Raw genomic sequence first — 23,864 nt, 5'->3', positions numbered from 1 at the left:
TTAAATTTCTAAATCAATGTGCAGTAAACTGTATGCAATCTGAATCAATTCCTAATTTGGGAATTAGGTTATAACTTAGCAATATTAATTGAGTATGTGTTCTACTTTTTAACTATGCCTAAGATCACCTCTAACATCATTTTCTCTACACTAGCACGTGCGAGGGTATATAAGAGTTAACCTAGCACATTTGCATCTGATAGGACAGGGCTATATACCCCCACAGCAGCTCTTTTTGTCTTGTGAGGAACATGACTCCCATGACTTCCAGATCACATGAGCACACACAACACCTACATTTACTATTCATTTCCAAAATTTCCTATATTGGCACCCAACATAAAGTCTTAATTCCAGGGAAGAGAATAAAAGCATAAAGGTGTGTATGTGGCTGTGGTGGGTGGCGGGTGGGGCTGTGGTGTGGGGTGGTGTAGGGTGAGGTGGTGTGGTGGTAGCGTGTGTGTGTGTGTGTGTGTGTGTGTGTGTGTGTGTGTGTGTGTGTTGCACAGGACAAAAGTAAGGGAAAGCCATGTTGTTCTAAGGCTCACCGCACACAAAAAGGCCATACTCACTTGGAGTGGGTGGAGAGGATAATGGAGCCAGACTTCTCGAAGATCCTGGAAAATGAAAGATGCCGTTCGTACTCAAGGGAGTCGTTTAACACACTCTAGAGTACTCAATAAAATGTCATTATTTGAAATACTGAACTATTTCAGATGCTGACTCCACTTACTGCAAATTCAACAGTGCTAGCAAACTAATTTTTTAAAACTGTAATCTCCACTCAAACTGCCTGTAGTGACTCTCATTAGCCTATTAAGCTGGGGAGGAAGAGAGCCTTTTCAGGCTAACTTCCACATTTGCTGAACCTACTACTCAGGATCAAACTGCTCTTGTATTCATACTTTCCATCCGCATGCCCCCGTCTGGGTATCTGCTACAGCCTGTGTGAAACTCACCTCACACCTCTTTTATTTCATGTCATGGTCCTGAGCCTGTTTCAGAGGGAGTGAGAACACCCCACGTCCAGTTCCTAAGTCCTCACAACTATGAGACCATGCTTTAACATGGCTCACACCAATGTGTGTTTGAAATATGACAATAAATGCACTTTATGGAACATCCTGTTAAATTATCTCATTGGCTGAGTTAGATCCAGGAGCAGTTATAAATTCCAATTTCCTTGGGATTAAGGTGTTTTCCTTCAGGTTCAGGGAGCCTCTACCTAGATCTACTCTCAGGCCTTGACGTTAGACTTTTTAAAATAAGTGAGAAAAATAACCTGAAGAGGAATGTTTTTCCAAAGTTTGTTTTTTGGCCGGGATTAGGAAAACTTAGGATCCTTTGTGACACATAAGGTCATAAAGAGAAATAAAAGCCCATGTTTCTGAACAACTTGCTTCTTAACAACACACAGAGGTTCTCAGACGATGTTTAAAGATAGGGTTTAAATATCAAACTCATTTCTAAAGGCACATAAAAAGGACTACTGTTAGCCAAATCAACAACTTCTCCTTTTATTCCCCAGAGTGAATGTCATCCCTCCTCACACTTGCTGGTGTTCTCTCAATGTCTGGTTCTCTTTCCTCCCACAACAAAATGAATGCTTCCACATCAGGCCCTGTCTCCTGTGGAGTACGTCGTCATTTTCACAGATCCTCATTCCTGCTTCAGTTTGGATTATTTTATTCTGCTGCAATGACCTCTCATCTGAGTCACAATTTCGGATGCCTTATGGCATTGACCTCACATGCACTCAGGCAATAACTCTTCACGTTTCACATTAAGCTAGGGAGTGTGGTGTTAGGAAGAGCTGCTGTCTGGTGGGGGCACCTATGTTTCATTCTGATCCCACACTGGAATTTATTTATTCTCTCCAAACCTAGAGGTATAAGCCTCAGGTGTAAGGCAAAGAAAATCGTAGTCCCTGTGTCAAAGTGTTTCCTGATATCTCAATGAGTAACGAAATGAAGGCACTAAGCCCGTGCTGGGTCAAAGAAAACAGTAACATCAATAACAATGGATCAACGGCATTCATAAAGCAGCTCTCTCCTCCAACCATGCCCACGTTCTCCAGAACCCAAGAGTCACATAGACATTCGAGTTCATTTCCTCCTGGCTGCTTCATGGTTTTCTCTTTTTAAAAAAACTTGTGATTTCTCCTTGGATGGTCATGGCCACCCATCTTGGTGTAAATCCATGCCATCTTACAACCAGACATTTCATTCACATCCATCTCCTTTTCCTTATCCTAGTGTAGTGTCAGAGAAAGTACACTAGAAAGATCTAGACCGGGGTCCCAGCAATACCGTTAATTAGCTTCTAGAAAAGGCTCAAGATTGACTGGGTCATTACCACAGCACATTGATATTAAAAACCTAGTATGTATTAGGTTACTAAGATAAATAGGATACAACTCTGTCCTCAAAGGGGCCTAATGAGGAAGAACGAAGGTAAATAAACAGAGCTTAGGTACCTGCAGTAGGTCCCTTAATAGAGAAAAATCATTCTCAGCTATGGCACAGCTGCCACTTTCTCAGATGGAATCTCATATGAGAAGAAATGCTTGCAGCTGAGATGGGCTCCTTGAAGGATGGCAGGCTATTATACCAGGCTGGGAGGAAGTGGGCACCACGGGGAAAGTCACATCACTCTGCCTGGGGCTGTTAGAAACATCTTCGAAGAAGACTGGAAGAATATGAAAAATCTAGCAAACAGCAGCGGCTGAGAACCGAACGCCAGCCATATACGAGCCCAAAAGGGAAACGGCTAAGGAATGGCATGAAGCGTGGGCAGAAGGAGACTAGAACAGGTAAGACAGGTGAAGACAACATCAGCTCTCCGCGCACGCCTGTAATCCCAGCACTCGGGAGGCAGAGGCAGGCGGACCCCTGGGAGTTCGAGGCCAGCCTGGGCTACAGAGTGAGCTCCCAGGGCTACACAATGAGGTCCTGTCTAAACAACAAAACCTACCCAGACCTTCTATGTTCTGTCGTATAGACTAGTAATCGAGTGTCTTACCCTAGAAAGGTCTGTCACTCACTCGCACAACAACTCTGGGCGTAACAAAAGACTGCAGCAGTGAGGGACAGTGGACAGTTAAACAAGGGAGAGATTCGAGGCCTTAGGAAGAATGCAGGCCAGTTTCAAGTGAAGCAACCCAAGACTCACTTGAGTCAACCAACAGTGATGAAAGTTTAAAACTGAACGGATACATGGAGGAAAAAAGCTTAGGGTCAGGAAAGATTCTAAAGTTTCTGATTTAAAGATAAAAATAAAATCAAAATATGTTTGAGACTAAAGGTGATGGGGCGAAACTAAGCATGTTAAAAGGCAAGTCTGGAGGACCCCATCCCAGGCCACTCAGAAGCAATTTAAAAAGACACAGTTTCAACTTCTAGAGGGTGGGAGAAAGGCCTGGGCCAGAGACACTGGGGATGGATATACAAAGAGAAAAGATGGGTGAAGGTAGGGAAGGTTATATAACACCTTTCCACTGTTTTAAGAGGCCAGTGGGGCAATGAAACCCAAGCTTTCCACACACGAAAACTCACTGGGTAAGCCTGCAGGGTGACACAAGCAAACACAAATCAGTTGAGGGAGAGAAGACAGCCAGCCCGGGCTTTTGAGAGGGCTGCAAGGAGAGCGCAGACCACGTCAACAGGGACACTGACATAAAGCAAGGCTTCCTTCTCAGCCAGCAGCAGGAGAAACCCAAAGGACCCTCTCCAGAGAACCTTCCTACTTCTGGACAACACTGCACTGCACTCTTACCTGCTCCGCAGTGCCCGGTCCCCTGAATAACTACTGGGGACACACTCGGTTGCTAAACCTCACTAGAGCAACCCATTTCAAACTAAACTTTTCTCTTAATTTGGTCTCATGGCCGGCAGCCAACCAAGAACCTCAGTATTCAGCACTAGCCCTGGCCTTAAAGGATGCCTCTCTCCATGCTGCATGACACCCTTGAGTCACAGAGTTCATCAACCTGTGTTAGTTGTCTGCAGTTCTTTCCTGGCTGCTTGTCTGACTACATTTTCATAACATTACACACACACACACACACACACACACACACACACACACTAGTTTGTCAACATTTCACTCATTTAATAACTAGAAGATTCAAGCCAATGTGGAAACGCCACTCAAGTTAAAAGGGCCAAGCTTGTTTACATGAAAATTCTGAAGCAGAAAGTTGTGTATTACTGGGCCTTGCTCGGTTTTACAAGAGACACCAAAATGAATTCTGAACCTCAGCCATTCCATTTGTAAGATAATGTTTGGGCTCTGTTTTTCCATTTACACACCTCTTCAATTCACCCTTTTAGCAAATATTAAATGCTGGGCAGGTCAGCATTGCACTAGGCGCTGGAAATACAAGATAAGCTTACTAAGTAGACAAATGGGACAGAGCAGTTTAAAGGGGGGAAAAAAGTCTAAACACAAGCAGATCCAATTAAGAGCACAAGACGCAAACATGCCGGGAAGGAGCGCAGGAGCAGGAGCAGGTTAAGCCAGGACAGCGGAGCAGGGATAAGCAGCGGGAAGGGAAACACTGGAGGAGGAGGGCGGGGTAAAGGTTGCTGAAACTGCCAACAAAAGATAAAGGCCAGAACTCTGATATTTTAAAATTTGAGAAAAACATCCTAAAATACATGCCATCTGGTACAGACGCAAATCAAGATACACAGTTGTTTGTGCATGTAGGACAAAATGGGGGACTATGGACCATCTGCAGAGAATTCTTCTACTACAAGCAAATACACCAATAGAGAAATCATCACCTATCTAGGAAAATAAACTTAATTCTTGGACATAACAGTGAGGTCACATTTTTAAAAATACTGACTTTTAGCTACACCAAGTAATGCAGTCATGACACCTGGCACGGAAGGCACGGAAGATGAGGTCTCAGGGACTTACAACATTGGCATCCTGTGTTCTCCATCCTCCACAAGAGCTATTTCAATTATGATGACATTTCAATTCGGAATATAGAGCTGCCTTTCTCTTTTAACGTAAAATTGACTTGTTTTGGTTCAGAAAGCATTTAGGATGCTCCAGCACACGCAAGAATAAAAGGGTATCCCTGGCAATATTAATAGCTTAAAACACTAGTAACAGAAACTATTTTAGAATTAAAAAACAAACACTACAATTTGCTTTAAAAAGTTCTCCTAGATGATTTATTCATAGACCCATCAGAAACTCCTGTCTAAAATAAACATTCATTTTTCTAGTCTACATAATTTAGGAGAAAAAAAATCCAACAAAGCAAAAACAAACCATGAACAGACTAACATCTTTAACTAAGCCTGCACAAGGTCGGTACCCATTTGTTAAAAAGTGTCAAATCATAATTAGCTTAGAGAAACGACACAATACAACCACTCCTACTGCATTTATAATGCATACTTAATCTAGAAATGACCACAAAGGAAGGTGATCAGGTGAAAAAGCAATCCCCAGGAAAATACCACCAAACTCGTGCTTCTGCAAGAGTTGACTAGGCTGATACTAAGGTACTGGACATCTGCAGCCTATGAGAGGGCTGGCATTTAGTTTCTCCTACCGCCTTTTTAAAGAACAAAGCTTCGGCTCTGATAGAGGGCTCAGGGAAGAAGATGACTGAGCATAAGTACCGGGTCATTAAAGAGTAAGCGTCCAAATAACTGTCTGGCCTCCTCCAGGCTGCCCTCCAAGTAAACAGCTCCTAGAGGGAAGGAAGCAAATGCCAAAAGGAAGGCCGTGTTAATATTCAGAGAAAATTACACAGCTCTAAAAAACAGTCAACAGGCAAGCCAAAACCAGCCCGGGAATAAGGAGAGATGGTTTTAAAGGGAACACTTCCCTGCTTTGAGCTATGCTTTTGTGCTGAAATCCAGAATGAAATATAGTTAACTCACTAAAATTTGCAAGCAAAAGAGGTAAAATATGAATTCTCGTGAAGATATGGCCCATACCCTATGAAGGAGACAATACTTAACATACAAAAGAAAACACTTCAATTCAGTTTTTGTTTATATAGTACATGCTTTAAAACAAACATATGCACGACTCTAAGAAAAAAAAATAGATAAAGCCAGAGTCTAGACCAATGAAGGCTTCTGAAGATAAAAACCAGGATACACTACACTTTTAACTTGAAATAATTAAACATGGTAAATGCACTTAGCATTAATCAATCATAAGCTGTTAGTGCTATACTAACATTTTACCTTGGTAGCAAAATATACCTGGAATAGAAAAGTCCTATTTTCTTACAATCAAAATTTTATATCTGTCTTCAGAACGGCAACATTTCCACAATGTTAAAGTGTTAAGATACTTTTGATCAATATTATCAACTGTATCAATAGCTGTAGCAAAATGGACAGCACGGCAGCTTTGGTCTGGGGCCTAGCAGGCACCAGGCTAACTACTCCACATTCCTCTTTGCCCCTTAATGGAGCAGCTCAGGAAAGCGTCAGAAGGTTCAGTGTGGTTCAGGCTCTTGGCTGACTGGTGGGAAGGCTCAGCTACGTGGAACTATCTGGACCGGATGCTGGCAGGCCTGGAATGATTCCTTCAAGAACTCCTTGAGGAAGTGACCCCGTCTCCATCTCCGACAGGGAAAATGAAGATCGGAGATGGGCTTGTCTGCCAAAGACACATATCGGACAACTGATGGAATAAGGAACCGAATGAATCATGCCTGCTCAAGCGCGACACCAAACCGACACACTGTAGATAGCATGTGTAAAAGGCCCAGTAATTCCACCCTGGAAATGGACCTATTTACGAAAAGCAGGCAATGCTGGGAAAGAGTGGATAACTACGAACATTCTCTTTCCACTATCATCAATATGAAACTGTAATGGAAACTTTTGTGTTCATTTTCAAAGGAAGAGGGCAAAAAGAAACACAAAGGATTTTGAGAAATAAAATGTACTTAATTGTTTACTTAAAAATTAAGAAACTGTCCATCAACTATAATATTTTATTGTAAAGTATATTTCAATTACTAGCTAATTAGTTCCCCGTGAATTTCCTTGTACCAACAGATAACCATGTGCTGCAGTTATAAAGCCCGGGTAAGAAGTGCCCATATCAGTCTTGCTTTGCAAAAACAAACAGCAGCTACACAGATTCATTACCTAAGAATGAAAAAGGTTTTGTTTTCAAGGTACTGAAATCAGAAAATTGTGTAAATAATTCAAAATCTGTTCAGAAACCACACTGGGATCTTATTAGCAATTTAGTTCCTGTCCCCTTGCATGTGTATGTATGTCGAAGCTAGAAAGCAAGCCAAGTCCACATTAATTCACTTCGATTCCGGAAACACCAAGCATGACATCAGAGACGAAGCATGCAGTAACTAGAAAGCATGACTGATTCGTGGAGACACTAAAATAACTACAGCACAGTGTGGTGGGTGTTCACGTACGTTACGAACTAGTCACTCTACTGTAAGCTTCTCCATTGAATTTCATGCACTCTCCAACAAGCTCAACACATGCAAGAAGCAGATTTTCAACAAAATTACCTATCAATGCTTCAAAACAATTGGCCATTGCATGCCGGAGGTCCGATTCTCTACACAGGTCAGGCCCATGGGCATACAGCATAAATCGATCCAGTTCAAGTTTCTGCAAAATCCAAAATGGTAAAAAGTCAGACAGTTTTGCCAAAATAACTCTGTGTCTCATGGGGAAAGGAGCAACAGTTAATGCACTCACTGTTCATGCAAGTTAATCGGGTGCTTAGTTTACCATTCATTAGAAACCCACACAGTTCAGTCCTGACCAGCTGAAGGATTCCCCAGATTCCAAGAGTCAGAGTTGGGGTCAGAAATCACTGAGAGTGCAAAACAAGTATGAGACTACACTAACAAAGATTCTGCTACAAGAACATGGATGTCTGGGTTCACCTAAAAGATGCAAACCCAACCCAAAGGTCTAACCAAGAGTCTTGACTCTCTAGATTCCAGAAATTGTGACACAGATGATGTCTGTACCACACAGAACAGGTGAGGATTTCAAAAATACTTTCAGCTCTAAATATTTAACTGGGTGAGGCCTCAAAGAGCTCTGTGTTTTGCATGTATGTCTCCTTTCAGAAGGCTCCCACACCCATCTCTCTTGGGATCACTGGGACTTGCCAAGTAATTACAGGATTAATCTTAAGAGTTTTGAGAATAGCGTCTATACTTAATAGTATTTTATTTTTTCAATGTGGCCTTAGAAACTGTGTGGCCCACTACTAGGAATAGCACTTATTAATCTATTAGTGTCTATTTCCTCTACACTTGGTGACATTTTATAGTCTTATCCTTATTTTCCCTTTATGTGATTTCTTTTCTTAGAGGGGTAGTTAACATTTTTAGAGACAGGGTTTTTCTGTATGCCTAGGCTGGCTTAGTTCTCTTCACCTTCCAATTCAGACTCTGGTTTCTACCATCAAGTCTAGCTCCTTTACATGGTTTTCCACATCTACTCATTTCATATCCTAATACACAATATAAGACCTTTATAAACCAGGTCCAAACGAATTAAATACTTCCTTAAAAATTCCTGAGACTGAAATAATATTTTTCACAAAAGGAAAAAGACACAAATTGTGGTGGTTTGAATAAAAATGGCCCCCATAGGTCCATAGGGAGTGGCACTATTAGGAGATGTGGCCTTGTTAGAAGAAGCCCGTCACTGGGGGGGGGGGGGGGTGGGCTTTGAGGTCTCAGATGCTCAAGCCATGCCCAGTGTGGCTTTTTCTTCCTGCTGTCTGCAGAACCAGATGTAGAACACTCAGCTCCTTCTCCAGCACCATGTCTGTCTGTACACCACTATGCATCCCACCATGACAAAGATGGGCTAAACCTCTGAAATTGTAAGCCAACCCCAATTAAATGTTTTCCTTTATAGGAGTTACTATGGTCACGGTGTCTCATCACAGCAAGAGAATCCCTAAGACATAAATATTACATAAACATGTAATAAATCTGTTTCCATCTCCATAAAATTAAATTTAAAAATACTTACTAAACAAAAGTATGAGACATAATATGGAATATGACACAAGCTACTGAACAACCTAACACAGTTGGAATCTCATCAGTTTTTGGATTAAAGACATTCAGATTATATGTCTCACTTTCTCTGTCAAGAATCCATATACATTTATATTTGAAACACGGCTAAGAATCTAGTATAAAATATATTCATACGAGTTTCAACTACCACAAATATAACAGCAGAAAGTTCCTTTAAAAAACAACACAAAAAAAACCCTTGATCCCAAAGTGCCAGAGTTTATACTAGAATATGTAAACTTCATCTGTTTCACAGGCTCACTGGGAAAATACAATGCTTGCTATGTCTGGAGTCCTGCTTGAGAGCAGACTGCAGACTGCATATTGATGCTGGAAACAATTATCCTGGAGTGCTGGGAATTTCCAGCTCCTCATACTCCCCACCCTCTTACCCTTACTTTTCTGTAGGAGCTGGCTACACTCTTAGAGGAGAGTGGGCGCTGGGATCCAAGCGCCCAGTTCACAGCCCTGTTGGTAGTCTCTAGCTCCTTACTGCCCAAGCGTCTCAGGGCCACTGCTTTAGGAAAAGGTGGGGCCACATGGCCTTCTGCTGGAGACAAACCTACAGGGAAGCTAGGTGATGGGGGACCGGTCATCTAATTTCAGTCTGAGGAACTTTGTAAGAAAATATTCATTTAACATGTCTGCCTCTACAGAGATTTGTATTTAATTATATATTAGCATAAGAAATAAGTAACTTCAGAAATCAAGCAAAGGAGCCAGACTTGGATATAGACACCATATTTTCAGTACTTGGAATCCTAGTGAGAGAACTATGCTAGGGTGGGTTTGGTGAAGTAAAAGCCCACATAGAAATCCCCATGGGAGGCACTAGCCAGCCAGTCATCTCTCATGGATGTAGAGGATCCCTGTATAGGATGATCCAGTGTGTTAATGATGACTGCTTTCAGGCTATGGCAATTTCCTATACCTGGCAAATATCCTCCCCACTGCCATCCCTGTAAGTTTCTGATGGAGAGGTTGGGCAATTTCACTACGCCCGCCCCAAACTGAAGAGAAAACAAGGGTGGATGGGCTGACGGCTCTTGGTTACTGCGTACTTCCCATCACATGACTATAAACTACCAGGAAGCAGCTGACAAACCAACTACACACCGAAGCAGTTTTACACGGCACGTGGGTATCACTCACTGGAAGGCGCTGAAATCGTGCTTGTTTACCTGGTTGCTGATAGCTTTTCATTAGGCATTCTCCTCATTTGCATTCTCAAATGCCATGATGATACTACACAAAGTGAAATAATGCTTTCTTGCCAACACAAAAACCAGAGGCTAAAGTTTGCTACATTTTTAATATTAACATCCCGGCAAGATCAAATCAACAAGCCAGTCACAAAACTAGTCTTTTCCAACTCTTCTATCAAAATGAAAGGGTAGGGAAAGAAACTACTTAAGGCAAAGCAAAGGAAAGCTTTTCCCACAGACGCTGCCATCTAGGGACTTAGGAGCCTCCATTCTTTCTGTTGTTTCATAAACACAAAGGCTATAAAATGTGAGAATTTATCCTAAGAACAATGACAAACAGCACTAAAAGTAACTAGCTGCCACAAATTTATTGACGCGTTTGTGCGATTTCTATGAACAAGGATCATGAAACCCACTTTAAATAGACTCAAGAAAACTCATAACCTCATTTAATTCCCATAACCAGCATGTGTGGTGGGAGCTAATGTGGTTCCCACCTTAGAAATGAGAGAGCTGAGGTTGGGCAGAGAGAACACTACTCATCTATTGCCACCCAGTATGTAAGAAAAGGGACGGACAGAACCCTAAGGGGCCAGCCCATGTGTCCACGTTCCCATCTGCTATGTGCTACTGTAAACCATCACACGGAAAGACAAACACCAGACCAGACCAGGGGAATAGAATCCTAGCATGAGTCTGAACTAAGTAGAGGTCCTGGTAGCCTCCTCAGCTAAGTTAGTGAGGCCAGCAACACAGTCTAAATCCTAAACATTACTACTGGGATTTAGGATTTGGCGATTCCCAAAGGCCTAACAAGTATCCCTCAAGATGTGAACTGCCTGAAGTATTCTGTTCAGAGCTATAATTCCACCTGTTAATGCAAATGAATAACAAATGTAATCCAGAAACGGTGCACAGATACATACACTAGTTCATCTCTTTGGCAGAGCTCTCCTGTTACTTTTCCCCAAATGTTTAGCCTGTTCATGTACATCTGTCAATTTCTTCCTCATCTGTTTCCAAGTTACCTCACTGTGGAGTTCATTAGCTGCTGGTGAAAACCACTAAGGTAACAGACCAAAACAAACAAACCAACCCCCACCATGGTCTGGTCCATAAAATATGATTCCCCCAATAGACTCTCAAGAATTACTCATTCAGCTGCAGAATTGTGTGGACTCGGGAAGAGAATGTCCGACTCCACACAAATGCTTCGGGTGTTTCACCATACCTTTGCAAGCATGGCCAGATGCTGGTTCTGAACGATGGCCGTCCGGTAGGTTGCCAAGCCTCCTTCTTCCAGACTAGGAAACAAATAGTACAGGTGGACACTGTGGGGGGCGGGGAGGAGAGAACATAATAGAGCATATAAATATGCAGCGCAAACTGTCTGCGACCCTGCAACATAGAGACAGAGGTGACACCGTGTCTGCAACAGATACTAGCTGCACTGAACTAACCTAGAGGGGAAATTATCTACAAATGCACTGAAGTCCAAATAGCAACACTTACTCATATGTCCATATATGCGTCTCTTAAAAGATTTCTCTGGAGGCAGACATAGGGACACACATCTGTACTACTAGCATCCCAGAGACGCAGACAAGAGAATCACCACAAGTTCAAAGCCAGCCTGCTATATATGGTAAATTCTAGGCCAGTCTGGGATAGACAGTAAGACCATGGCTCAAAAAAAAAAAAAGCAAAACAAAACAAAACAGATTTCTCTGAAATCTGATAAACGATTCAATCTGTCACACTGTTTGTGACGAACAGAAGCACACATCTGAAAGTCCAAACTTGGGACTATAACCAACACTGCACACTGGGTAGGGTTATGGGTGGCCCCTGAAGACAACTCTGGGAAGCCCCGAGTAGCAATGCTGTGATATAGTGCCCCAAATCCAAGCAGCCAGGAACAGAGCAGTGACAGTGACAGGTCCTATGAAATGGTGAGTGAAGGGAACTCGTGGGCACAGTGTGACAAGGTAGAGGGTCACACAGAATCCATCCTATCACAGTGCAGCTGCTCTGTTCTGTGGCACCCCACTTCATCAGAGCTGCTGTCCACCGGGACAGCTAAGCTCATTAGTCTTGGAGTATTAGGAAATGGCCCCATCTCTTTGTGTCTTTCTTTGGAAAACACTGACCTCAAGAGAATAAAATAGTTCAAGACAGTTCCATGGGAGGCTTGCGTCATCTCCCTAAGAGAGAACCTGTGAGCATGGAAGGACAAAATGCACTTCCAACCCCTACCTCCATCAAAGATCTTAGAAGAACCTTGGAACACTTTTGGACAGGACACACAGACAAACAGACACAGACAGACAGACAGACACTCACACACACCTAGTCATTAAAATTACTTGTAAGCTTTACTTCCCTCAAGATTAGAAAGACAGAACAGGATCAAAGGCAAATCCTGGAAGATGAAATGACATTTTAAAATATCATCCCTTCCCTTTCAAATGGAATATAAGCTCTGGAGCGCTAGTCTAGGACCGGCTGAAATCCTGTGTCTGTAAGCAACTTTAACACATGCTTGACAGGACAGAGACACCGGCCTTTCATCTTGTAATCTCACTCGTTACAGCGGCAGCAAGAGCAGTTGTCAGAGCAAGAGCCACAGACGTGGCTTTGAAGCCCTTCAGAAGAGAAAAGACACAGTTGTCCAATGCCTTGCTTGGCTAATTACAAAGGAGGGAACATAATAAGCATGCAACCTATCAAATATAATTACTGGGGGGGGGGGGTGCATGGGGGAAGGCCTCCTTACCTGGTCAGAAACTCAACAACCGCATCTCCCAGGAACTCCAGCCTTTCATTGTGATTAATCCTACAATGAAAATGTAAAAGGGCATTTAAAGTAGCACATTTAGGGCTAGTGAAATGGCACAACAGGTAAAGAAAGACGCTGTCAGGAATCCTGAGGCCTACATGACAGACGGAGAGAATGACTCCAACTGTCTCCATACATGTGCCATGACATGGGCACATGGGTGTGCACCACATGATAAATGTAATTTTAAAAAGCTTTTATTTAAAAAGCGAAAAAAGAGCACATTTACTTCCCCTATCTCTTCGAAAAAGGAAACAGTAGAGTTAGTTCACCGAGTAATCTAACCCCTTACAGCCCTCTCTCTCATACTCCAGAGCCGTGGCTGTCCTATCTTATCCTGAAGGAGAATGGCCCACATAGGCTCGGATATTTGAAGGCGTAGTCACCAGGGAGTGGCGCTATTTGAAAGGATTGTAAGGATTAGGAGGTGCTTGCTGCCTTGTTGAAGGAAGTGTGTGACTAGGGTGGGCTCTGAGGTTTCAAAAGCCCATGCCAGGCACAGTCTCTCTGTCGACAGATCAGGATGTGGTTCTTAGCCATTGTTTCAGTACCTGCCTGCATGCCCCTATGCTCCCAACCCTGAAGATAATGAACTAAACCTCTGAAACTGTAAGGAAGCCCCCAATTAAATGCTTTCTTTTCTGAGAGTTGCCTTGGTCATGGTATCTCTTGACAGCAACAGAACTGTCACCAAGAGAGAAGTGGAGAACGGGTTTCATCCCATTATACTATATGGCTCCAACTTTCAGGCCCCAGGCTTCCCCTGGACACAAGACTTCAAAGCTTCCCAATAAGCCAGGCATTCTCACACTGACTATGGTGAGTGTCTCCACTCTGCTACCAGGAGAGCCAAAGAAAGAGGAATGTGTTCCAGAAGAGTCCCGAGACAGCATCTCACCACCTCACCTCAAACTCAAGTTAGTATCTAGTCCTGGAAAACAGGCTTGACCTAGCCACCACCTCGTTCCCTGCTGCTATCCTCTCTCTCCTGTGTGCTGGCCCCCTGTTCCAAACCACTCGATATTCTCAGAAAGGGCACTTCCCAGAGCACAGAATAGGCAGCTACTGCCCCTCTACACTCAGATACACTGAAAAACCACTTTCTCCCTCAAGGTTCAGGAGAAGCTCTAGGAAATCCTGCCTGATGATGCCCCTCATCAATGCAAACACTCCCCGGTATATAGGTCACATACTTCAGTTACATGATAAAGCCACATCTATAAAGAAGTCACCCTGAAACCCGATCTCAATTGATGGCTCATATTTGCGTGAAAAGGCTATTCAGTTGGGGTTGTAGCTCAGTGGTGGAGTACCTGCCTTGCATGTGAGGCCTTCGGTTCAATCCTCAGTAGTATCCCTCCAAAAGAAAACTCCTTCAGGAGTGAGCAGCCAATAGTGGGGAATAAAGGATGTGCCAAGGCTGAGGAACTCTTGATCTCGCTGATTGCTTCAAGTGTACACATCTACATATACTTCACGCACATACCCATGTAAAGCAGTCGGCCCTATCTGTGACTCTTACAGACCACTTCGGGTTGGGTTGCTGCCGTTTTTACTACTCTATTACCCAAGAGTGACTAGGAAAGGGATGTTGTTAACTGAGCCAAGCATGGTGGTGCAAGTCTGTAATCCCAGCACTCTGGAGGCTGAGGCAGAAGGGCTCTGAGTTCAAGGCCAACCTGGACACGTAGTTTAGGGCAGCACAGGCCACATAACAACTCTGTCTGAAAAAACACCAACAGCAAACAAAAACCACTGACCTCCAAAAGTGTCTGCCATTTCTCTTAGAGAAAACATCAAAGAATAAAGGCATTATTTAAAGGTATGATGAAACAGCCCTGAAATCCTCGTGCGTGTGTGTGTGTGTGTGTGTGTGTGTGTGTGTGTGTGTGCGCATTTTTAAAAAGTAGTCAGCTGTTGTTCTAAGAAACAGAATTACCAGGTATAAAGGCTCACCCCAAATCCCAGCACTCAGGAAGCTGAGGCACACAGAATGTCATGAAGTTCAAGGCCATCCTGAGCCAGAGGACAACACCTTGTCTGTTTCTGTCTGCTCCTGTATCTCTCTCTCTCTCTTCCCACACACAAAAAAGGAATGAAAAGATTTTTAAAAGAAGAAATTACACTATTCAGTTTCATGAGCCATGAAAATAAAATTCCATTTTCTTTGACAGAGATGCTTTTCCCTCTAACAATTCAAAGTATTACACAGTGAAAACTATTTACTGTGAAAACACGGAACCCTGTTAGGAGTTTGGGGGAAGGGGTAAAAAGACAAATATATGTGAACTATAGCTTTATTAGAGAATAAAAAAACACCTAATCAGAGAACGGGAGCCGCTAAGTCATAGTGACTATAAATGACATCTTCCTGGCATGAATTTTACCTCAATTTCTTTTATGAACTTTCATAGAGACAATGACTATGTCTAGTATTTTAATTACCAGAAATTAGACTGGTTAAAATCCAAGATCAACAATCCTAAAAAGGGTTGTTCAATATTGAGTTTACCATTCATTAAAAAAAATTGCCCATATCTGGCTTTGGTTTTCTATTTCCACATTATGACTAAACTTTGACAATAAACGATAAACCAAAAATGGTTCCAGCATTCCATTCTGGTGACTATGCTGCTGGTGAGTTCCTAACCCAACAGTTTATCTAGAAAGTGGACAGAGTGTGGTAGTTTGGATAAGAATGACCCCACAGACTCATAGATTTCAACAACTGGTCCCCAGCTGGGGGAACTATCTGGACAGTGTTAGGAGGTGTGGCCTTTTTGGAGGACATGTGTCAATGAGGTAGCCTTTGGGCTTTCAAAAGCCCACACCGTCTTCAGTGAGGTCTGTTTCCCACCTGTGGAAATGATGCAAGCTCGCAGCTATTAGTCTAGCGCCACCCTGGCTGCCACGCTCCCATCAAAACAGCCACAGATTCACCCTTAGAACCATGAGCCTCAGATCAAATGCTTTTTCCCCTAAGTTGCCTGGGTCACGGCGTTTCAACACAGTGGTAGATCAGTAACTAAAAACAGAGTAAGCCACCAGAGCTCACAGCAAGGGCAAATACAGAGGCATGAATCATCTTTACCAATAAAGCAAGATCCAAGGTGAGCTATTATGAAATTAACTGTCACATTTATACCTCGAATTTCATCTAAGGAATTCAATGCACCTTATAAAATACGTAATCTCTCTATACCAGCAAACAGTCTAAGGCGACATTTAGTCCATGCAAAGCCATCTTGGCATGGACCAAATCCCAGGGTAAACACACAACTTTACTCACTTGTACATTTCATGTCTCAAGCAGTGACTGGTAGGGGATTGATAGGGGCCTCGAAGGTCAGGGGAAACTCCTACCCAACTCAGGGACGTCTCTCCCTGTAGGTAGCTGGACTTGAGGGAAGGAGAAGAGAGGCCACAGCCTCATCAGACCTCAGGCCTGCTGGACTTGCATGCATCATGTGAACAATGCTGAGAGGAGAGTCATGAAGAAGACATTGACCTTTGGCCTAGACACACACACACACACACACACACACACACACACACACACACACGCATGCACGCACGCATGCACCAATCCACACACCCATCAACAGCAATTACTGCGACAGTAAATCCATGTTTGAAAGCTTATTTACTGAAGTGAAAGGAACTGGTCTCAAAATGAAAAGGAGAGAAAAGAGCAGGATCACAGACCTTCAAACCCTTCACTGTCTAATAAAGAAAATTAGCACCGCCGCGTGATCGTAACACACACAAGAAAAGGGCACGCGTTGTGGAAAATGCACCAGCAGGACTTCACAAGGCCAGCTAGGCATTCGAGAAGCAAGTGTAAAATGACAGCTGGCGTGTGAGGAAGGAAGGAAGGAAGGACGGAGGGACGCCTCACAACTCAGAGAGCCTGTGGCTCTCCACATGAAGAAGCCATGCCCGTCAACGCCGGCCAGGGCCAGGTCACGTGGGCTGGGGCTGCCAGGCGGTGGCTCAGGCTTTGCTTGGCTGGTGGAAGCTTGGCAGCAGACAGCAGCTAAGATCTCAAAGGGAGGTGTCGGAGGTAGGAAGCTGCAACTGCAGCTCCAGGGAAAACAGGCAGAACGTGGCTGGCCACCCACAATGGTACTGCAGGGTGGGTGCCGAGGGTTCAGGGCACCCCAAGGAAAGCTTCGTCCAGAACCTGGTGGAGCAAAGGCATCTCTACAGAGCCCCTTGCTTGAGACCCCACCACCGATGTGCAGACTCTTGGGAAGCATGCTTCGAAGAAAGCAAAGGCTCAAAGGTGACTATCCATTTACCACAGCAACGAAGAAATAAGCATGGGGAGGGCAACAGTTGAAAGTCAACTCAATTATTCAAGTGCACAGTACAAAGCTGACCTATAATCCCGACACAACGGCCTCAGCCGCCCGGAGCCCCTTGGCAGTGCTTCCCTTTTGATCTGCACGAGAGCACTTAGCAGAGTCGCTCCTGCATAATTCAGGCTTCCAGCATTCTCACCCTACCCCAGGCGTTCGTGCCTCCCCAAGAGTGGGAGTTTTTGTGGTACCTGATTTCGGATCCCCTAAAATACCTGCAAACTGCCTCAAACTAAAAGACTCTGGATAAATGTCCGCTGATTTCAACGTGTGCAAAGCTCTTAAGTCGGGCTTCTGTGGCTTGCACAGCTGCAGACACACGCAGCAGTCACGCACAGACCCTGCGGCTGAGGCCAGGAGGCCCTCTCAGATCAGACACAAAAACCACAGATTCTCGGCAAAAGTAAAAGTGTGTGTTAGCATTCTGCCAGCTTCCTCCGGGTTGCTGCTGCCATCAGCCACCTAACTACGTTTGCTACCTCGGTTTTAGATCTCAGCTGCTGTCTGCTCTGAAGTGTCAAAATAGTAAATTCAGAAAGGATATGACTCTGAGGTGTCGTTCTTTCTGTCGCGGTTAAAATTCTCCCCACCCCCACCCCACCCCGGTCAACCCTTCCCTCCCTCCCTCCACTCTTGTTCGCATCCACACACACTCAAACTCACACTCCTAGACTCCCCTCTGGAAATGGAATCCAGTGTTAGGAATGCTAGGCATGCACTCCCAGACTGCTACATCCCCACAAAATCCATCTCTTTTAATAGAAGAGGAGGAGGAAGAGGATGACAAAGTCCTCTTGAGAGCCGACCAATGAGTGCCATCAAAAGATGTAGTTTACATTCCAACAACTGTGGTGGGAGTGATGTGCTTTGTTAGGGAATTGTGGAAGGGTCCTTGGTGTGGAATATTAGCTTAAGATGTGTTGCCTTTGTTTATGCTGTGGAATATTTGTTTAATGATGCAAAGATGTGTTGCATTCTTTTATGTTGCATTTGTTTAACAATGTGAAGCTATGTTACTGTGCCTGTCTAAAATACCTGATTGGTAAAGAGCTGAACGGCCAATAACAGAGCAGGAGAAAGGATCGGCGGGGCTGGCAGGCAGAGAGAATAAATAGGAGAAGAGAAAGGAGGAGCAAGAAAAGGAGGAGGAGGAAAGGATGCCAGGGGCCAGCCACCCAGCCATACAACCGGCCATGGAGTAAGAAAGAAAGCAAGATTCACAGAATAAAGAGGTAAAAAGCCCAGCGGCAAAATGTAGTTAAAGGGCAACAGGATCGTTTAAGTTAAATTTAAAAAGCTGGCTAGAAACAACCCAATCAAAGACTGGGCATTCATAAGAAAGAAAAAGTCAATGAATTTATTTGGGAGCTGGGTGGTGGGCACTGAAAGAGTAAAAAACAAAACAAAACAAAAACAAGCAAAAAACACCCTCCAAGTCCTTTTATTAAGAACTGGTCATGAGGGGCTAGAGAGACAGCTTAGTGGCTAAGAGCTCTAGATGTTCTTTCAGAGGACCCAGTTTGATTATAGCATCCACATGATGGTTCATTACGGTCTGTAACTCTAATTCCAGTAGACCTTGACATTCTCTTCTGGGCTCCACAACAACCAGCCTGCCATGCACACGGTACACAGACACACATTCAGGCAAAACACCCACACACATAAAATAAAAAACAACAACAAACAGCTGGTCATCTCAGGCCAGTGAGATGCCTCGGCAAGTCAAGGCACTGGCTGCCAAGCTTCATGATCTGAGCTGGATCCCTAGAGCCACATGGTGGAAGGAAAAGCAGCCACTCCCTTTCAGTTCTCTAACACACACACACACACACACACCACAGTATGTCTGCCCTGCCTCCCAAGCAAAAATGTAATAAAACTATGAAAGAATTGGTTATGTGGATTCCATGATATAAGCTAAAATGGAACCAAGCATTGTTCTGCCATGGTTTTTCCTTCAAGGTCCTGCCAGATTCCCACCCCGACTTCCTTCGATGATGTAAGCTGAAACTTGTAAGCTGAAACAAATCCTTTGCTCCCAATTGCTTTTGGTCAGACTATTATTATTATTATTATTTATCATCATCATCATCATCATCATCATCATCATCATCATCATCACCATCACCGCAAAACTGAAACACAAGCTTTTCAAGCAATCATATCAATGTTCTTAAAAATCTTTGGATTCCGGGACATTTAGACTTTGGGATTAGGGCTACTTCAGATAAAGTCAATGCAATAGTCTAAACTGCTATACAATTCAAATTCTGCAATACTCTTAAATACTTCTGGTCCCAAGCATTTCAGACAAAGAATCATCAAGCTGTAGGAAGGACAGACAGACAGACAGACAGGGAGCTGTGGAGGAAGGCAGCTCAGAAGCAACTGCCTTAGCTCGTCTCCCTCCTCTACTTGAACCTAGGCAGCAGGAGTGACAGCCAACACCATTAAACATTTCCACATCCCACCTGGAGAGGAAGCTTCCCTCAAGCAATCTCCACAACTGGCTTTCAGAATACTGTCTGCTCTACTTCACACACAAAATAATCCTCCTGCTAACCCTCGGCATATCATCAGCCAACTGGACGGGATTCTGTCCCGTTTTTTGAGGGGTGCACAGCACACACCTGTAAGAAGCAACCTGAGCAAAGGAGGGTTCACTGTGAACAGACACAGGGCATCATAGTGTAGAAGGGACACCATCATGAATGTAGTCTGCTACATCGTGTCTGCCACCAGAAGGACTGAAGCCAGTTAAGTCCCAAGTAAAGCTTCCACAATTTTCCAAACAGTGCCATCAGCCGGGGACCAAGTGTCCAAACACACGAACTTATGGGGGACATTTCACATTTAAGGTGTAACATGATGTGGAGCTAATATAGACCCAGCCCACTTCCTTCCCAAATTCTTCAAGGACTCAAAGCCAAACGAAAATGAAGATGTTAATAAAGATACCTTTTGTGAAATCAAGAAATAAGGAAAATCAACCTGTGGCCAATATTACCATAATAAACTAAATAAAAAAACATAGGAAAGAAAAACTATACAGCAATGTCTCCAAACTTCCTCCACAAGGGCAGACCCAGATCCACAGAGAAAAAGGTGAGTCCTAGTACAAGCCCTCACATTTTCATCGGGGCATTAGGAGACTCTTCAACAAATGGCGTTGAACAACTGGATACTACAGAAAAATACAGTGGGGTGGCCTCTCTATCATACCACATCCCAAGTCAACTCAGAGTGGACATAAAAACCTACACAAATGAGACACAGCTACAAAGATCTTCGTTATTTTATACTTGGGAATGGCTTTCTAGGCATAACCCCCAAATCACAATGGAAACAACGAAGGATAAACTGGACTTCATTAAGATTTCTTTGTCTCCAAGGACATCAGAATAAGAGGCAATCTTTAGAATGAGGAAAGATTGTAAATCATGGATCTGATAAGACTCATCCAGAATGTAGAAAACTTGTATTAAATTATTAATAACTCGACAAGATATGAGAGAGATCAACAGATATGAGAGATATGAACAGATATCTTTCCCAATGGCCAATAAGCCCACAAAAGATACTAAACATGACACATGAGGGAAATAGGATATTTCGTACCAACCAGGATGGTTAAGATCAGAAAGATGAGTAAGTATAGACAACTACTTAGAAACAGGGACAGGGCTGCGGTGATGGCTCAGTGGAAAGGTAGCTTGCTGTCCCCAGCACCCATGTAAAAAGTTGGGCACAGCTGCATATACTTAACTCCAGTATTGACAGAGCCAAGAAGGTTCTAGAGCTTGCTGACAGGTCAGCTTAGTGACCGTGGCAAGCTTCTGATTCAGCTAGAGATCATGGCAGAAAGCAATAGGGGAAGATACTCACAGCCTCTGCTGGCCTGTGCACACAGTAGTATGTGTGCACTATACCATACATACAACAATATTTTTAAATTAAATGTTTCTTAAGAGGTATAGAACACTTATGCACTGCTGTTATGAATATAAAATGGTGCAATCACTTGGAAAAAAATATCAGTTCCTTGAAAGATAAAATACTTACTACATGACCTCAAAATTCCATTCTTGGATAAATATCAAGAAATATCAAAGCATATGTCCATAAGCCCATCAACTACTGAGTGAATAAGTGAAATGTGTTAGAGTCACACAATGGGGTATGGTTTAGCAACGAGAAGAAACAAGGAGCGTTTACTATAGACAAGTCATATGTCAAGAGAAGTAAGCCACAGAAGACGAAGTAAAAACCACAGACAATGAAGCTGCACACACAAACTGTTCAGAAAGGTGTTACTACAAGTAGTAAGAACAGGTGGTGGTTGTTTAGGGATGGGGGGGCTGAAGGGATACCGGAACTACTCATGGGCACAGGCATTTGTTTTGATATGATATAAACATCTTGAAATTAAATAGCCACAGTTGAAGAAATTTATGAATAGACTCTCTGAACCATTTGTAGTACACATGTGAAGTGGGTAAACTATAGAATATGCACATTACTTCTCATAAATCTGCTTTTTAAAAATTTACCTTGAAGGAGTTGGATCATCTTGGCCGAGGCGTGACATAATATTTATTAGGGTGTTAATTCCTATTGAAAAACCACAGATACAAAATAAATAGCAAGTATTTTATGACATATAGAAAAGAATTCTTCTCATTCCAATTTGACTATAAAAAGTTTAACATCTACATGCATGTATTTGAAATGTTTGATAGAAGAAAATATTTTTTCTAAAATATTCATCCATCTTTATTAGAATGTTCTACCCAGAGTGAATGCTAGTTAGTATGTGTGAGAAGCTCTAGAGAGGGAGGGGACTAAGGAGCCACCAGAAAACTGGTCCACGGATGGGAACTGGATTCGAGTTTTAGGAAGAAGCACAGACTAGACAAAGGGAGAGCAGTGTCTTGGTTCATCCAAACAAACCTTTTTTCCGCATGTGCATGTGGTGGACTTTTCTGTCTCCGTATTTGGGCTGTCGAATTCCACAGTTCGACAAAGAATTCCTGGCGTGATCGGGATTCATTCCGAAGTTTAAATGGTGACTGGGATGAGTCATGGCCAGCTACAGTTAGGGTGAAATAAGCTGTGAACGCTCAGCACACAGGCACCACCTTTATAATGCTCCAACGACACATTTAAGGGACCCTAGCTCCTTCAGAATCAACTGCAGAACTGTGCTGCAGCTCTTTTGAAAACACCCCCCAAATCCCACCCTTTTTAGGGGAGGGTTGGAGTCCTGGAATCTAGAAAGAAGAGCCATAAACAAGGGAAGGCTGAAAGAGGTTCTGACTGCTGACAGAGATGGTAGATTGGTCTACTTTTGTAGGGAGGCCTCGAAAAACAGAGAGAAAGGGTGCAAGATGAACTCTTCCAACCTTACTGCGGGAGTCTGCAGATCTGTAACGACAATTCTTACCTGTAGCAGACAACGGTCTTGGAAAGTATATCCTATCAACTTGTCCAAGTGCATTAAGCATTGATGGTATCGGATGTGATGGGTCAGAACAGGCAGCATCATTGCATGCTGGGAAAAAAAATATTTCAATATATTTAACTCTATAAAAACATTGTGTTTATTCTACAATAAATAAGAACTATTTCCTCATTCCAAATTCTATCTCATAAAGTCCTGAAACAGTTTACTGGCTAGGTGGCAGCGTGGAGAACTGTCTACTGGGAGCAGTAAGTATATTACAGTTTCTTTCTAAGTCTCTGGAACCAGAAGGCCTGGATCTGGTTCCACCACTCACTCACTGTGTGACCTGGGGCTATTTCAGTCTGCCTGGCTCCCTACCTGTAAAATGAGGATATTCAATGTAGCTAACCTCAAGGGCAGTTCAATGGATAAAAAGTAAGTGTAAAACTCTTGCAATGTGAAGGCACAAGATCAATTCCGGTGTCTTCCTCTGTCGCTCTCCTCATTTGCAGACAGGTCTCTCACTGAATAGAGTTCCAGCAAGTCTCAGGGATCTGCCTGTCTCCACCATCCCTGAGGTTACAGGAATGTTCCACCCCACCCAGCTTTTACCTGGGTGCCGGGAAACTGAACTCAGGACCTTCTGCTTTTACACTATTTTACACACTGGGCCATCTCTCCAGCCTGCATTCATTCATTCATTCATTCATTCATTCATTTATTTATTTATTAGAACCAAGGCTTTGCTATAGAGCTTAGGCAAACTTGGAATTCGCTATGTAGAAGGATGGCCTTGAATTCACAATCCTCCTGCCTCAAGCTTCTAAGTGCTAGGATTATGGGCATCTTATAAGAAATAGCTCTGGGAGTATGAGTATGAACAGCCTCAAGTAAGCCTTTCTATGCATCCTTGTCTCTAATTTCAGGGGAATACATGAAGACA

The 23,864-nt window shown here is 43.3% G+C and overlaps 1 protein-coding gene across 3 annotated transcripts in view; it reads right to left on the bottom strand.

Moving 5' to 3' along the window:
- Positions 1 to 23,864, bottom strand: part of Drosha (drosha ribonuclease III) — a 115,864-nt gene that overhangs the window by 23,685 nt on the left and 68,315 nt on the right. For all 3 annotated transcript variants that reach the window (XM_036206998.1, XM_036206999.1, XM_036207001.1), the window contains 8 exons: positions 22,922 to 23,029; positions 22,429 to 22,567; positions 22,029 to 22,089; positions 13,052 to 13,111; positions 11,507 to 11,606; positions 7,529 to 7,631; positions 5,646 to 5,716; positions 573 to 617 (listed from right to left, as the gene is read on the bottom strand). In XM_036206998.1, coding sequence (XP_036062891.1) covers positions 573 to 617; positions 5,646 to 5,716; positions 7,529 to 7,631; positions 11,507 to 11,606; positions 13,052 to 13,111; positions 22,029 to 22,089; positions 22,429 to 22,567; positions 22,922 to 23,029 — 687 coding nt within the window. The remainder of the gene's footprint in view (positions 1 to 572; positions 618 to 5,645; positions 5,717 to 7,528; positions 7,632 to 11,506; positions 11,607 to 13,051; positions 13,112 to 22,028; positions 22,090 to 22,428; positions 22,568 to 22,921; positions 23,030 to 23,864) is intronic.

This window comes from Onychomys torridus, chromosome 15 (genome assembly GCF_903995425.1).
Source record: "Onychomys torridus chromosome 15, mOncTor1.1, whole genome shotgun sequence".
In the NCBI taxonomy this organism is placed as follows: domain Eukaryota; kingdom Metazoa; phylum Chordata; class Mammalia; order Rodentia; family Cricetidae; genus Onychomys; species Onychomys torridus.
Note: the sequence above shows the minus strand (reverse complement) of the source record. Positions and strands in the feature narration are given on the sequence as shown.